We start from the raw sequence: 13,864 nt of genomic DNA, 5'->3' as shown, positions 1-13,864 counted from the left end.
CGGACAAGAACCCAACACTGCAGGCTCCACGGACTGCGCCGGGTCGAGAGATCAACTTTCCTGCAGACGCCAGTGCAGTCTGCGGGGCTTCCACTCCAGCCCGCTAACAGCTTCAGAAGAGAAACACTGGATTACCTGTTAACACACGGATCATAGGAAACAGGCCTTTTTCGCATATGAATTTTCCCTTAACCGGTAGGCGTGTCATTTATACGCGAAGTGACTGATGTAATACCTTCACCTCAAGGGCTGATGATGTATGTGCAGGTCTGTAAAGGAAGAGACTGGAAACAAAGACTTGGCACAAGAAATCAGTCACACGGGAATTCTGTATCACTACAAATTTTATTCAGAAACCCATCTTTGTTTTTTTTGTTGTTTTTTTTAAAAAAACTCCCATTATGAACTGGCTCGGTCAACCAACGACGGACGACACTTCCCAGCAGACACGCGGCAAGAACAGCACGGCTCAGAATCGCCCAGACCTCTCTCGGTCCCTCGACCGCCTCCTGTCGCGTTCCCGTCCCCCGCCGCCACCACCGCCGCCGCCGCGGCCACGGTCTCTAGACCGAGAGCGACGCTCCCGAGAGCGGGACCGCGATCTATGCCTGCAATCAAGGACAGGAAAGGACACCGTGGCACCCACACTGCAGCACGCAACATACAGGACGGGGACGGACACGTCTGAACGCTGCAGCTCATTGCGCCGATGAGGCCAACAAAGGAGAAAAACGCTGCCAATTAAGCCACAACTGGAGCTGTAAGATGTGCCCTCGTTTCGGACGTTAAAGTGTCAGGGATAAAAAGGGGCACCTGCAGACTGAAGAGCTGTGACACCTTCTCTATCACATCCTCCTGTGGCGCCAGCTCAAACGGCCAGGGGAACCCTACTCCAGAGTGAACGGGACGTACACACCCCTCACCCCACATCTGACCCATTTCAGGTCCCGCCCCAGCCAAGCCGCCGCCCCGCCATGTACGCAGCTCAGCGACGGTGTCCATCGGGCCCACCGTGGGTGAGGGGAGGCCAGGGTTCTTTTTCTCCTACACTTCTTTTTGTTGACAATGAAACAATCACCAATATGGTCTGCATTTCCAAATATCTGTTTGACAGGAGAGGGACGAGAACCCCTCTGGGGTCAGAACTCAGTGATCAGAGTAGGAGAGGAGACTCGTCACACTGACACCTTGGCCTTTTCTCTGCTTGGTGACACGACCACCTGCACTTAAGCAACAGGACCAGACACGTAATGGTGCCCAACTGTTGGTGGTCCACAGGGCGGTGCCCCCGCCCCCAGCCAAAGAAACCTGCCCAAGCCAATAAAAACCAAGAAACCCCAGTGGAAATAGGCAGCACGTAAAGAAGTCCAGATATCAGAGAATAAACACCGTGTAAACAAACCTAATTTTAGTGGTCACCAGCTTAACGGTTTCCTCAGTTACTAAGGTTTGATCTCGACCTGACGAGGAGGAAGCCGTGCGTGCCGTGGAAAATGTCCTTCAAAGAGTACATGTTACATTTTAAAATATGCACTACATTCTAAGCAGTGCCTTTTAAAGAGAAATGACATGAAAGCCAAGCTTTACTTGAAAACAGTATTTTGGTTAAGCAACAGTCACGGTTCACTCGAGTACTCACTTCTTACGGCGGCGCCCGTACAACTCCCGCCGCAGCTCCCGAGAGATGGGCTTCAGGTGCATGAAGTTGCAGAAGCCTCCCCGCGTGCACTCCCTGCAGAACAGACGGGGTCATGCGGTGCGTGCCCCCCACCCGCCCAGGGCGCCCCGGGGCCTGCACACACCTACCCCATCTCGTACTGGCGGCAGCAGGCTTCTCTGAAGTCGGTCACAGGGGAGAGCTCGGCGTGGATCGGCTGGCCATTAAACCAGCGGTTGTTCAGGTCAATCACGGCCTTTTCCGCATCTTCTTCACGGCGAAACTGAAAAGGCAAGGCAGAAACGTTGCCGCCCACACTTCAGTGACACATGTCTTCAACTACTGACTCAACTATGCGTCACCCGCTCACAGGTAAAGTAATTCGGGTGGGATAATGTCGGAGAGCAATTTAAGAACCAGGCCACCCTTTTTTTTTTTTTACAATGAGTGAACTCTGCTACGGTCCAAGCTCATGCCATGTATGTTGCCATGGTTTTCAAATTCAACTGGTTAAAAGAACACGTCATGATTTATGCAGACAATTGAAGTTTTATTAAAAAAAAGGGGTGGGAGGCAGAAGAAACCAAACATATAAACCAGCTTCTTCTCCCCAGTCCAACAGCCGCTAACCAACAGCCGAAGACACCCGCCGACCGGGGCCCTCCCTGCGTCTTCCCAGCACCCGCAGGCCGGCCACCGGACCCAAGCCGCAGCCAACGAGGGCCGGTCAGCGCATCGAATTCATGGACAGGGCCGAGCACGTGGAACTTCGAGGTTAGCGGCTAAGAGCACTAACCCTTCCTCAGCCCCACCTGCCGTCTCACTCCTACCTTGACATACACGTTCCCAACAAGGTGGTCTCCAAGGTTGTCGCAGACGTTCATCTCCTCCACCTCCCCGTACTTCTCCTCCATTTCCGTGAAAACCTCCTGAAGGGAGGACAGTGGTTTGAGGATCACAACAGAAGTAAAAGAGCAACTGAACATAACTCATGTTTAGGCATTTTTATTAATGGAGACAAGTCCTAATTCCAGATACAGAGGGTGAACAACAGGTCAGTGGGTTTCAGCCAACAGCTCACCTCAAAGAACTCATCATAGTGTTCCTGCATCTCGACATCGCTCACAGCACCTGAGAACAACAGACATCTTGCTGGTTAGAGCGGGGAACCGTGACTGAGACATCTCTGTGCTTAAACTCAAACTGCTACATAACACACATCAGATTGTCTAGAGAGAAAACGAGAGCTGCGTTCTACTGGAGACTGAAGACACTGCATTACACAGCCACTTGTTAAAATTTTAAAGTGTGGTGAGAGTTTTAAATGCCCCTTATGACAATCTCAATTCTGGCTATTAAAATGTTAAAATCACAACAAGTTTTAATCAGCATCAAAGGGCCAACATTTTCAGAAAGTGTGAGGAAAAGGTTGACTCTCAAATTAAGAAACTTTTAAGTGAAAATTTTCTTCCTTTTTAGATTTAAGATACAGGCCAAGTAATCACACTGATTTTTTCCCTTTCCTTTATTAGGTTAAAATGAAAGCTGAAATCAGGGTAAATGATTAAAAGCTTATGTTCCTGACTAGCTTCTTTTACCAATTAGCAGCCACACAGAATGTTATTAAAATTCTTTCTGATGCGATTAAAACCCAATTGACCGAAAATAAAGACTCAGTAGGATAATTACCAAGTTCAATTACAGTATTTTGAACGCCCTCTTTCGCATAAAGGGAAAGTTACAATGCTTCGTTGAAGAAAGCATTATTTTATATTTCAAACTATTTTCATCCAGTTTATCCTTCATAAGTCACATGCACTAAGTGAAATCAAGTCAGCTGTGCGGATAGATTGTGCATATTTACCTTCTATCCTCATCATCCTCCTACCAAATCTTACCATCAAACTCTAACGTCCTCTGAACCTAAATCTGAGAAAGCACAAAGCTGGTGTGTCAGTAAACTGACGTTCCAAACAGCCAGACCAGGGAGTGGCTTTGAGGCTGGAACAGCCTGTCTTTAATTGTCACCTTCCAGAGGCCACCTCCTGGACTGGCGGCCCCCTCTGGGCACCCGCTAAGGGCGCTGGGCTGTGGCCATGGGCTCTAGCCACACTGCACTGCCTGCAAGCAGTTCCCGAGCTCTCTGGAAAACTTTTTACCTCAAGGATAAGAACTAACTTCAGTGTTTGATTCTGACAATGATTTAAGTTCACTTTCTTGCCACTGGAGCTGGGCGAGGGGGTGTCCCTGCATTTTAGTTACTTTTGGATTTCTAGGAATCCAGCTCGCGTTAGAACACAGAACTTACTGTGTACGTTAGGCAACAATGGCTACTCGACAGCTCGTGCTGAGTTACAAGCTACCGTGAACGTGCCTTCTCCCCTGACCAGAAATCAGGTTCTAAACAACAGAGAAGCTACTCAAGGGAAGCCCACTCCAAGGGCAGAGTTTAAGGTTTCAAATTTCCTTCTCCACATTAGACAAAATGAGAAGACAGAAAATATTTACACACTCAAAAAGTCTTAGCCATACTGAGAATCAAATTTTGGTGGCTGTTAAAATACTGGCTATATTCTTAGAATTTCTATTCTGTTACTATATAACAGAATATCGTATTTTAAAAATGTATGTAAAGTTCGTATTTTAAAATGCTTGATAGCGGGCATATCTTATCTCCTATGCTCTGGTTAAAATTTTTGAGTCAATCAAAATGACCTAAAAGGCAGAGATGAGTGATAAAAAAACTGTTCAATTAAAAACGTATTTACACGACTCAATATATTTTAAATAAGTATCCAGTTTTCTTAGAGAAACGCTCTTCAACTGGGGTTCATTTTTAAGCTTAATCAGAGCAGAGACAGCTTATTTTTCTACAGATAAAAGGGTACGTTAAAAAGAGCCAGTAATTTTTGGAAACTGATGAACCTAGCTAAATTGCAGAATCAGAATTGTGTTTAATTTGTACAATCTGGACCCCAGAATTGTAGTCTTTAGTACAGCTAAACTTTTATTTTGTAGCATATGCAAAACAAGAGTCCTGTGAATCGCAAATATAGACACAGAGAACTAATCCAACATTCTTCTGTCAATAAAGCATACGCATCCCCGAAAAAACAAGCAGGGCAAAGAGTGATTAACTGTCATAACTCAGTCATCTACTTCTCATTCATTTCTACCCCAGGGTAGGGCTGTTACAAAATTATTTAATCAGTCCAGAGAGAAACAGTTTCTTCCACCCATTGATCTTATTTCTTTAAAAAACAGAAAACCAGGTATTTTAAATCAAGGGCTACCAAGTAAATCCTGCTACCATCAGATTCAGGGAAAGAAATTAATTCTCTATCAGGTCAGCATTAGCGTCGAAAAACATTTAGTGTCTCGGCAGGAAAAATGTACCAGTCCCTCCCCTGCAGACACAGGCGCCGTGCACACACACACACGGAACTGGAAGGCCTCCCAGTCTGGGGCCAGCTTGAGGAGGTGGTGGCTGCTGGGACCATTTCACCCACTGTAGGTCACCCTATAAACTGAGGGGCTCTGGGCCAAGGGTGTATTTGATCCAGGTTTGTGGCTATCCAAAGGTACCTCGTGGTATTATTCTGTGATCTATTTTTTACAGCTTCAAAACAAACTGGTGAATGAGAAGCATCTACCCTTTGGTCTGGACCCCTTGATTTTAACACGAGTCCAGGATGTTCGTTTCAGTTTATCCTCAGATGACTAAATTCACTCTACGGTTCAACAGCTGTAAAACTTAAACTGTAGTTTAACTTTCCAGATAGTATTTCTCCTGTTCCCTAAAAGATACCCCTCAGTAAATACCACATCCGTAACTTAAATTCAGCATTTCCCATTACCTGAAGAAACCAGTAATGTCTACTGAATGCCCAGTCTAGAGCTATTCCCTACCAAGTATCCTTTATTTCCCAAATGTAATAAACTAACTCCTGAAGTTGGAAATACCTACATAAAGTATCTGATGAAGACAGGAGTCCACACAGGACTGGTGTTGCACTCGGGGTCAGGGCAATTTGGAGGACCCTACTTGGGAAACATTCTCGGAACAGGGCTCTCACAGTTAAAAGCATGATCTCCAAAATGGAGTTTAAGGGGAAAAAAGTCTAATAAGAAATAAAATCTGAAAAACAATTTCAGAACAATTTTTTTTTAAGTCAGAGAAACTTTCCCTGTTAGCGGGAAGAGCGTGAACACACACCCCCCCCCCGGATGGCGGCCAAGGGGCCGGAAGGGAGAGCAGCAGCTCCGCGCTCTTGTCAAGGGCACCCTCTCCAGTCACTTTTTCCTTCCTAAATAAGTGGGCACGAGTTCCAATCTCAAACAGAGGTTTCCATGGGGTCAGTGGGACACAAGCTCTCGACACCTCTAGTGAAAGGTGGTCCTCGACACTACAGCGGCAGACCAGATGGAGTTGACGCTGAGCTCTGACACGCAAGCCCAGGGAACCAGGGAAGGAACTTGTATGAACTTACAGCGCAAACCGTCAGCAGACTGGGAAGAGTTTTGAGGGTTACGGTAAATGTTCAAGAGGGCAATGGTCTGAAATACAAAACGCAACAACTTTATATCATGGAAAATTAAATGTAAACACTTAACCGGTTTCCTGTGGCGATCACTTCAGTCAAGACTCAGTGCTGAAAAAAGAGCAAGTTATTTTCTTTCGAAGCAGAGATGTTTTCTCTTAGTTGATGGCTGTCTTGGAGCACCCTGACACTGCAATGCAACAGAGATCCCATGACATGCTCATATTGTATTTCTGTCACAGACTGTAAAAATTCTCCATTTCAAAGTTCCAATCCAGTTAAGAATGCAAACAACTCGGCAGGCTACTACCAAAATATTCCTGTTACAGGAAACTTTTAATGAACAAATGAGAAAGAGTGCCTGTATAAACGGATTAGAGAAATACAATAATTACGTATCATGAAATCTCTACTTCCTAGAGGAAAAATTATAATGGTGAAATAAAACCCACACTTATTGGGCAACTTACCTTATTAAATCCTAAATATTCCTAAGGTTTTTGATTTCACAGAAAGAACTTAATAATCGCCAGGGGTTCAGTCACTGTGAAGACCAGTGACTGGCTGGTGACGTCTGGGTGTCACAGGGCCGGACCCCTCTCGTTAACAAACGTCCCCTGTGGGAAGAGGTCCGGCCAGTGACCTCCCGGCCAGCCTGCTGAACGAGGCCAAGTATCAAGTTCTTGCTGTGTGCGCCAAGGACCTCCGGCACCGTGTCCTGTTTGCAACAGCTCTATGTCAGCAGCGCAGAAGCCAACACTATTTGTCTCAATTAAGAGTGGGCTCTTTAACACCATTGTTTTAAAAAAATTTCTCCAACTGTGGGACTTACAGTGTGAGCCGTCAGCCGTCTGTGCACTGTTTTGGGGATTACGATAGATGTTTTGAATCAAGATGGTCTGCGGGGAAAAAAAAATAAAAAGGGGAATTCTACTGGCTGCTGTGCATATATCAGACAATTGCAAAGAGACAACTTGTTTGCAAATGGCTCAACGCCTGCTGTTTGTTTCCTGCAAGTCAGACACTTGTCTTCTGAAGAGTACACCCAAACCATCATATTATGAAAACAGAGTTTGAGCGGTGACTTAGGTCAAGTGACTTAGGTCAAGTCAGCCAGCAACCAAGAAGAAATTGTAATTGTTATTTTGAGTAGTCCCACGTCACTGAAGTGTTTTAAGACAAGGTAAATAACAGAACACTAACATCTCCTCATACTTCAAGCTAGCAGACACTATGATGTTGAAAAATTCACATTATAATCATATTCCCCATATGAAAAAAAATTTTTTAAACCAAATGCACAACCCAAGTATATGTAGTCCATCAAGCTCTCTTGATCTCGTAGGAAACAGGCACACCGAATGGGTTTCCTAACTCTCATGGACAACTATCATATTTACATTTTCTTGGTGGGATCTCTGTTTACATAATACAATAGCTTAAAACATTTGCTCTTTTCCAATCCTTCTTTTAAGGGAAAAAAATCCTTTTAGCCCTTGTGCTTTAAACTGGATCAGGCAGACTTGAAACCTTACATTGTACCGTTCTTCTTAAACTCAAGTTGTCTGAAAAAACAAACCATGTTTAAGTTAGTAGGCTAGCATCACATGAATCTTAATGTCCACATCACTGTAAGAAGCTTAAAAAGAAACCCACACTGAATTATGCTAGAGATTTACAAGCTGAACCAATAAACCGCGTGATTTAAGAAAATAAATATTCAGTCTCAACGTGTATCCAAAGCAGTTTTGTAAGTGGTTTCACAGAACCGGCAGGCTCTGCTTCTAGCTGCGTGGTCAAGGGGAATGGTCGTGCGGGTCCCTCAGCCGCACGTCTGCTCTGGGAAACCCACCTGGGAGGATGCCCGCCAGCCACACAGCACAGCGGTCACCACACAGACCCACCCCCAGGGCCTGGCCTCTCTGCAAGCCACTGATACCGCCCCGAGTCAACCACTTCAGGACTCCGATGTTCCCAAAGCCAACCGCACTTGGTTTTTTTAACTGCAATCACCAGTGTGTGACAGCTCTGATGGAAAGCTATACTGAGCTCAGTGATCCAACAGGAAATTCATTTTAGCTCTCACTCAGGTCATCTGGCAGTAGCTGTTTAATAATAAAAGAAACTTCACTTGAAGGGAGTAATTCAGTTCCATTAAAATCACAGGTGGTCAGGACTACCTAAAGCCAACCAAACGAATCAAGACAAGATGTGCAAGTTAACACATACACCTGACCCCATCAAACTTTAACGGGATCATGGCCACTGGCCTAGTGAGGGAGACTGAGTTCATAAATGGAAGCACTTAAAAAAAAATTACAACAAACAGAAAACGTAAAGCGAATTCTCCAATATTCTGAATTTCAAAAGGGACATGTTCAAAGCTATTAAATTAGAAAATACCGTCTCTTTCTTACAACAACTGACTGACTTTCCTAAATACTTATACACAGTGGTTCTGAGGCTGCACGGGCGGCTTGAAGGCGCTCAAGAGCCCTCAGTCTGGAAAGACTGAAGTATGGATCCTTTTCAAATCCAAACATTCAGGTAAACACGGAATGAAGTTTTCTGTTCCTCGCAGAGGTGCTTTCTCCCTTTAATTCACTGGATCTGTTGCAGGGTGTAAACCCTTGCCTTTTCTTCAATTAGCCAAAAATAAACTATCAAAAATCACCATTTTTGACTGATCTGAACTCACAACAGAGCCAAGCCCAAGGAAACAGGCATCTCTCAATTAACTGAACAGACTGGCCATGAACAACTGAAAGTAAATGCCTGTCTTCTAACGTTACCTTTCATTGTTCATGTTTCTAATGACATGGTACAACTTGCTGGGTCCTTGGCTGGGGTCTCAGAGGGGACACACCCAGGGGTACTGGAGAGCCCCCGCGTGCACAGTGTGGCAGCTCTGCTGACAACCGCGCCCGCATCTCCTCTAAGGTGGCTCCACCCACCTCTACTGCCTGGAGAGCAACAAGCAGGAAGCCAGCTCTGCATCTACCAGCGAGCGGAGGGGAAGGCAGCGCAGGCCCGGCTGCCCCTCCCAGCCCACGCCTGTGAGAGGCAGGGAGGGTGGTAAGGCAGTGAAAGCCAGGCACGGCCAACACAGTCTTTCTAAGGATAAAAACAGGGAATGGTGCTCTCAGACCTTCCGCTAGGGGTGGTTCACCTGCCTCATTCTCATTTAAACAGACACATTGATGAACACAAATGGAAAATAAAACTATAGAAAAAAACCCCCTGCTTATGAACACATGGAAATTAACTGCCTCTGTAAAGTACATGAAGTTTTGATCATTTACATGAAAACGGAAAAAAAAAAGGAAAAACAAACAAACCTGGCTAAAGGTCGGTTTATTGTGCAACCGAGAGCATCTGTCTCCATGACGACATGCTCCAATTTTGAAATAAAATGAACAGTTGACTCTGTAAGGGAAAATAAGAACTGATTATTTTGCTGGGAAGATAACAAATAGATGGAAATATGTCATCAACATGATAAATGCTATCAAACTACGTTTCTTTTACTTCACAAAAGCATAGGCACATTGTTTTTACTGGTAATAGGTACCTTCCCATGTTTTAGAACTACTCAGCTTCAATCTGCCCCTCTAAAAACATGGTGCTCTTTCAGTGAAGAACAGTCTAATTCCAACCTGGTTCCTCTGCATTGGAATCCCCTCCACTTTCAACTACAGTTAACCCTTGAACAGCACGGGCTTGAGCTACGCAGGTCCACTTATATTCAGGTTTTTTAGTCATTAAATCCTACGGTACTACACGACCCACGGTTGGGTGAATCGTAGGATTCGGAACAGCAGACATGGGCTGACTGTAAGTTAACCTCAGACTGGATTATGGACTGTGCAGAGGGTCAGCACGCCAACCTCCACGTGGTTCAAAGGTCAACTGTACCGCTACATCGGTTCCTCTTAAACTGTACGTTAAGTTAATCTAAAACTGTATTTAACTTAAAACCTATCTGTTCTCTAGTCTTCCACGATGAAATTCTCTCTTGAGGACATCAACACGGTGTAGCGAGGGGTCAAGATCCTGAGTCGGCTACTAGCTGCCTGGACTTGGGCCAGTAGCCCGCCCCTGTCCGGGTCTCAGGAGCCATCTGTAAACTGAGGAAAATGCCAACATGGCACCGGTCCGAGAACCAGAATCAGATGTACCCTCTGTGTGCTCATTACATGTAGTTGCTATTATCTAAATAATCACAAAGTCCAGGTTCCCTCACCCAAGACACCAGACCAACAGGAAATTTCCAAAAAGAGGCCTGAAGTAAACCATTCCTCCTGGTTTCAATACACTGAGAACAAGCTATTGGGGAATTCCCCCCGCCCCGCGTCTGCAGGAACTACACAAGGCCACCTTCTGTTCCCATATCGCAAAGCCCTCCCTTAAAATGCTCCAATACTTGGGCCATCCGGATAAAATCAAAACTAGCACTCCAGCCAGAGTGACAGCAATGCAAGGTGGCTCAGCATAATCCATCTATGATGAATTATGAACTCTTACTAGTGGGCCCCATTCAAATTTAGACTTGCAGAGGTGGGAAAGTTACCTGTAGATTCAAGGTTTTAGCAAGGGCCATCCAGAGTTAAGGTCAAAGGGCCTCAGTGAAATCTGATGGACCATGAAGATCAACTAGCCATTGATTTATTATTAGATAGCAATAAAAGTGGAAAAGTCTAAATTTATCAGGAGAGGAAAATGATTACTACGTGTATTTGCAAACGTATAGGTCTTGCTTCAGATTAGTTCACTTGAGTATATAACATTACATCTTCAGGAAGTCACTCGAAAATAAAGAGCTTATTTTAAGAATATCCCAGAATAGACAAAACCCATCTCAACAATTAATACCCAACTATACCATATAATTAAAACAATCCTTGGTCCTGTACTTCCAGAGATGACTCTCTTTTCATGATGCCCAGTTAATTAGTGAATTTAGTCTATCAGTCAAAACTTTTCTAGTGTGCTCATTAAACTACTGAAATAAAATGAAAAGATGTAAAACACGTGATTTACTATCACAGAGAAGATACTAGAAAGGCTAACCTATGCTTAGATTTAGAAAATGTCCATAACCTCACGTGTAATTAGCTTAATATTTTTAATTGGTATAGACCTACATTTTACTTCCAGCTTAAATTGAAAAATAAGAAAAAGAAAAGAAAAGAAAAAAGGTTAGCGGGAATCATCATTTTCATTTTTTAGGAGTCGAGATGTTTCCTGGAAACTAAAACCCCACAAGTCTCCCTGAAATGAGAAACCTAGATTAAATAATCAAGTTTCCTGAATTATAGCCATGATTTTTACAATACAGCACCAACAGACTGAAATGTGGTTATTTATAGAACGAATATAAAAAACATTGAAATGAACCTCTGAACTAAGAGTTTCATAGAGCAAGAGCGAAGACACCACCTTATGCAGCTTTTTACCAGAACAATGGAAAAAAACTGCATGGGACATAAGTCATGGCCCACACTAACGTAAGCTCAAGAGTGAAATTAACACTGCACGCTCTTCAGCAAACTCCGAGAAGCCTCTTTTTCCAGCAGAGCTGGCCAATCCATTCAAGATCCTGTTCCCCAAGCTGCCGCCTCTGGAGCCACAGCCTTCGGAGCACACACCTCTTCCATAGCACTTAATACATTTTAATGCGTTTTACTTTAGTTATCCTTTACGTGGTAAGTACCCCCTCACTCCTTGAGTTCCTTGAGAACAAGATCCAAATTTTACCCATCTCTGAGTCCCCAGAGATTGGCCTGGAGTTGACACTCAATTAATGTTTCTGGAGTGAGTATGACTGATGCTTTTGTCTTGTGAGTTTTGCTAGGAAAAAATATAACCCCCTCTTCCAAACAACACAGGAAATTCTAGAATGTGTAAAAGAAGACATTTTACAAGATAGACTGCATCCTGGAAAACAGAAACAATTTAAAGTGTTTGATCAAGTGGTATTAAAACATTATCTATAGTACACTTAAGAGTTTATCATTAAAAACATATTCACGTAAGCCCTGTACAGCCCTAAAGAAACCCAAGATGTTAATTAACCATTTATTCAAAGAATAGATTAAGCTTAGTCTTGGGGTTTTCAAATAAGAATTATCCTCCAAAATGTCTGGAAACATTCCCTTTAGTCTAAACTTCAGTGAATAAACTGGAAATTAATACGTGGCAAAGTCAAAATTATATGTTTTACTTTTAATCTAACAATTGATTACGAAAGATATACAACCTAATAAAAGAAAAAAACACCCATCTTACTCTTATATTGGAATTACATCTTAAAGTATTTTAAAATCAGATTATGTCTTTTATGGTTAGTTAAACCCGTAATCTCCAAAATACTTTTTCACATCAACTGTCCTTATGATCAGCCCGATCACCACTTAACTCACACAAGAGGCTCGTGAAGCGGATAAAACCCTAACAGTTAGGACCCTAAGTTATCTAACGATTTAACGCGGGCGAAGCTTGTACTACCGCCTGCCCGACTCGACATTAAAAGATGAAAGTTGGGGGAATCGTTAATGTTGACAACTTCAGCACAACTCGAGGCGGCTTCCGAGTGCCGGGGGCGCGGGGGCCAGGGTCGCCTGTAGGTGGGCCGCCGAGGAGCCCCCGGCGGGAGAGGCCGCGCCGCCTGAGCGGAAGCCCGCCACCCGCCCGGCCCATCGCCCGCCCGCCCGCCCGGGCGCACGAGGCGGCGGCGCTCGACTCCCGAGGCCGGAAGAGCCGCCCGCCCCTCCCCCCGCCGGCCCGCCGGGCCTCCCGCCGACTCCCGGGCCCCGCCGCCGAGCCCCGCCGCACGCCGCCCGCCCCTCTGGCCCGGGACCCCGGCGGCCGGCTCTCACTCACTTGTCTTTCTCGGTGCCGAAGATGGAGGCCAAATACTCCGCCATTTCCCACCCGCCGCCGCGGCCGCCGACAGTGCTGCGGACGCCGACGACCCCTCCCGACGCCCTCGGGAGACGTCACCCGGACGCGACGACTCTCGCCCCACCCCGACGGCCTGGCGACGCTGCCCAATCGGAAGAGACGCTGCCTGCGCGTGGGAGGGGCTTGACGCGCGCGGGAGGCACCGCCCTCGCGGCCCAGGAGCCCGCGCGCCTCCCCCCCTGCGCCCTCTCCCGGCGCTCCCTGTGCTCGCCGGTCCTTCTCCCGCGCTCCTCGCGCCACGGCCGAGGCCCCGCGACCCCCGTCGGCGTCCCCCGGTGCCCAGAGAAGCCGAGCGCGCAAACGGCGGTCAAGGAGGAGGAGGCGGCGGACAGCTTCTCCACGCTGTCCCTGGGGCTGGGCCCGGGCGCGCCTGTCCCGCGCGGGCGGGTTCCGCGGGTTCTCAGCGGGGCAGGCGCCCTCTCCCCGCACTTTCCCTGTGGGACCCCCACCGCCTTTCGAACCCTTCTTCCGGGAAGATCCCTCCTCCAGCACCCTCGTAGGCGGGGAGCAAAATCTGGGCGCCCAGCCGCTCCCGGTCCGGGAGGTGCGCCGCCTGGGCCCGGTCCCGGGAAAGCCCGGCGGGTTCGGAGAGCCTCCGATGCCCAGAAGGCCGGCCGCACGTCTTCGGGCCGGGCTGACTGGTCCGCAGCGCCCAGCGCGTAAACCCTAAAGACCGCGGAAAAGCTGGAGCGCGGGGGCCGCT

The 13,864-nt window shown here is 46.4% G+C and overlaps 1 protein-coding gene across 3 annotated transcripts; it reads right to left on the bottom strand.

Annotated features, from left to right (window-relative positions):
- Window positions 1–326: 326 nt before the first annotated feature.
- On the bottom strand, window positions 327–13,195 carry U2AF1 (U2 small nuclear RNA auxiliary factor 1). 3 transcript variants are annotated; one of them, XM_060100412.1, is made up of 8 exons: window positions 13,081–13,195; window positions 9,537–9,624; window positions 7,031–7,097; window positions 2,739–2,788; window positions 2,488–2,586; window positions 1,807–1,940; window positions 1,640–1,732; window positions 327–608 (listed from the first exon to the last, which is right to left on the bottom strand). In XM_060100412.1, the coding sequence occupies exons 1-8, from the start codon at window positions 13,122–13,124 to the stop codon at window positions 470–472; spliced, it is 714 nt and encodes a 237-aa protein (XP_059956395.1). In that variant the 5' UTR covers window positions 13,125–13,195; the 3' UTR covers window positions 327–469. The 3 variants fall into 3 exon arrangements, with proteins under 3 accessions (XP_059956395.1, XP_059956394.1, XP_059956397.1); XM_060100411.1 differs by lacking the exon at window positions 7,031–7,097 and adding an exon at window positions 6,148–6,214; XM_060100414.1 differs by lacking the exons at window positions 327–608; window positions 7,031–7,097 and adding exons at window positions 635–1,498; window positions 6,148–6,214.
- Window positions 13,196–13,864: the final 669 nt, after the last annotated feature.

The sequence above is a fragment of the Mesoplodon densirostris genome, chromosome 5 (genome assembly GCF_025265405.1).
Source record: "Mesoplodon densirostris isolate mMesDen1 chromosome 5, mMesDen1 primary haplotype, whole genome shotgun sequence".
Taxonomy (NCBI): Eukaryota; Metazoa; Chordata; class Mammalia; order Artiodactyla; family Ziphiidae; genus Mesoplodon; species Mesoplodon densirostris.
The sequence above is the reverse complement of the archived record's forward strand: the minus strand, read 5'-3'. Positions and strand labels throughout refer to the sequence as shown.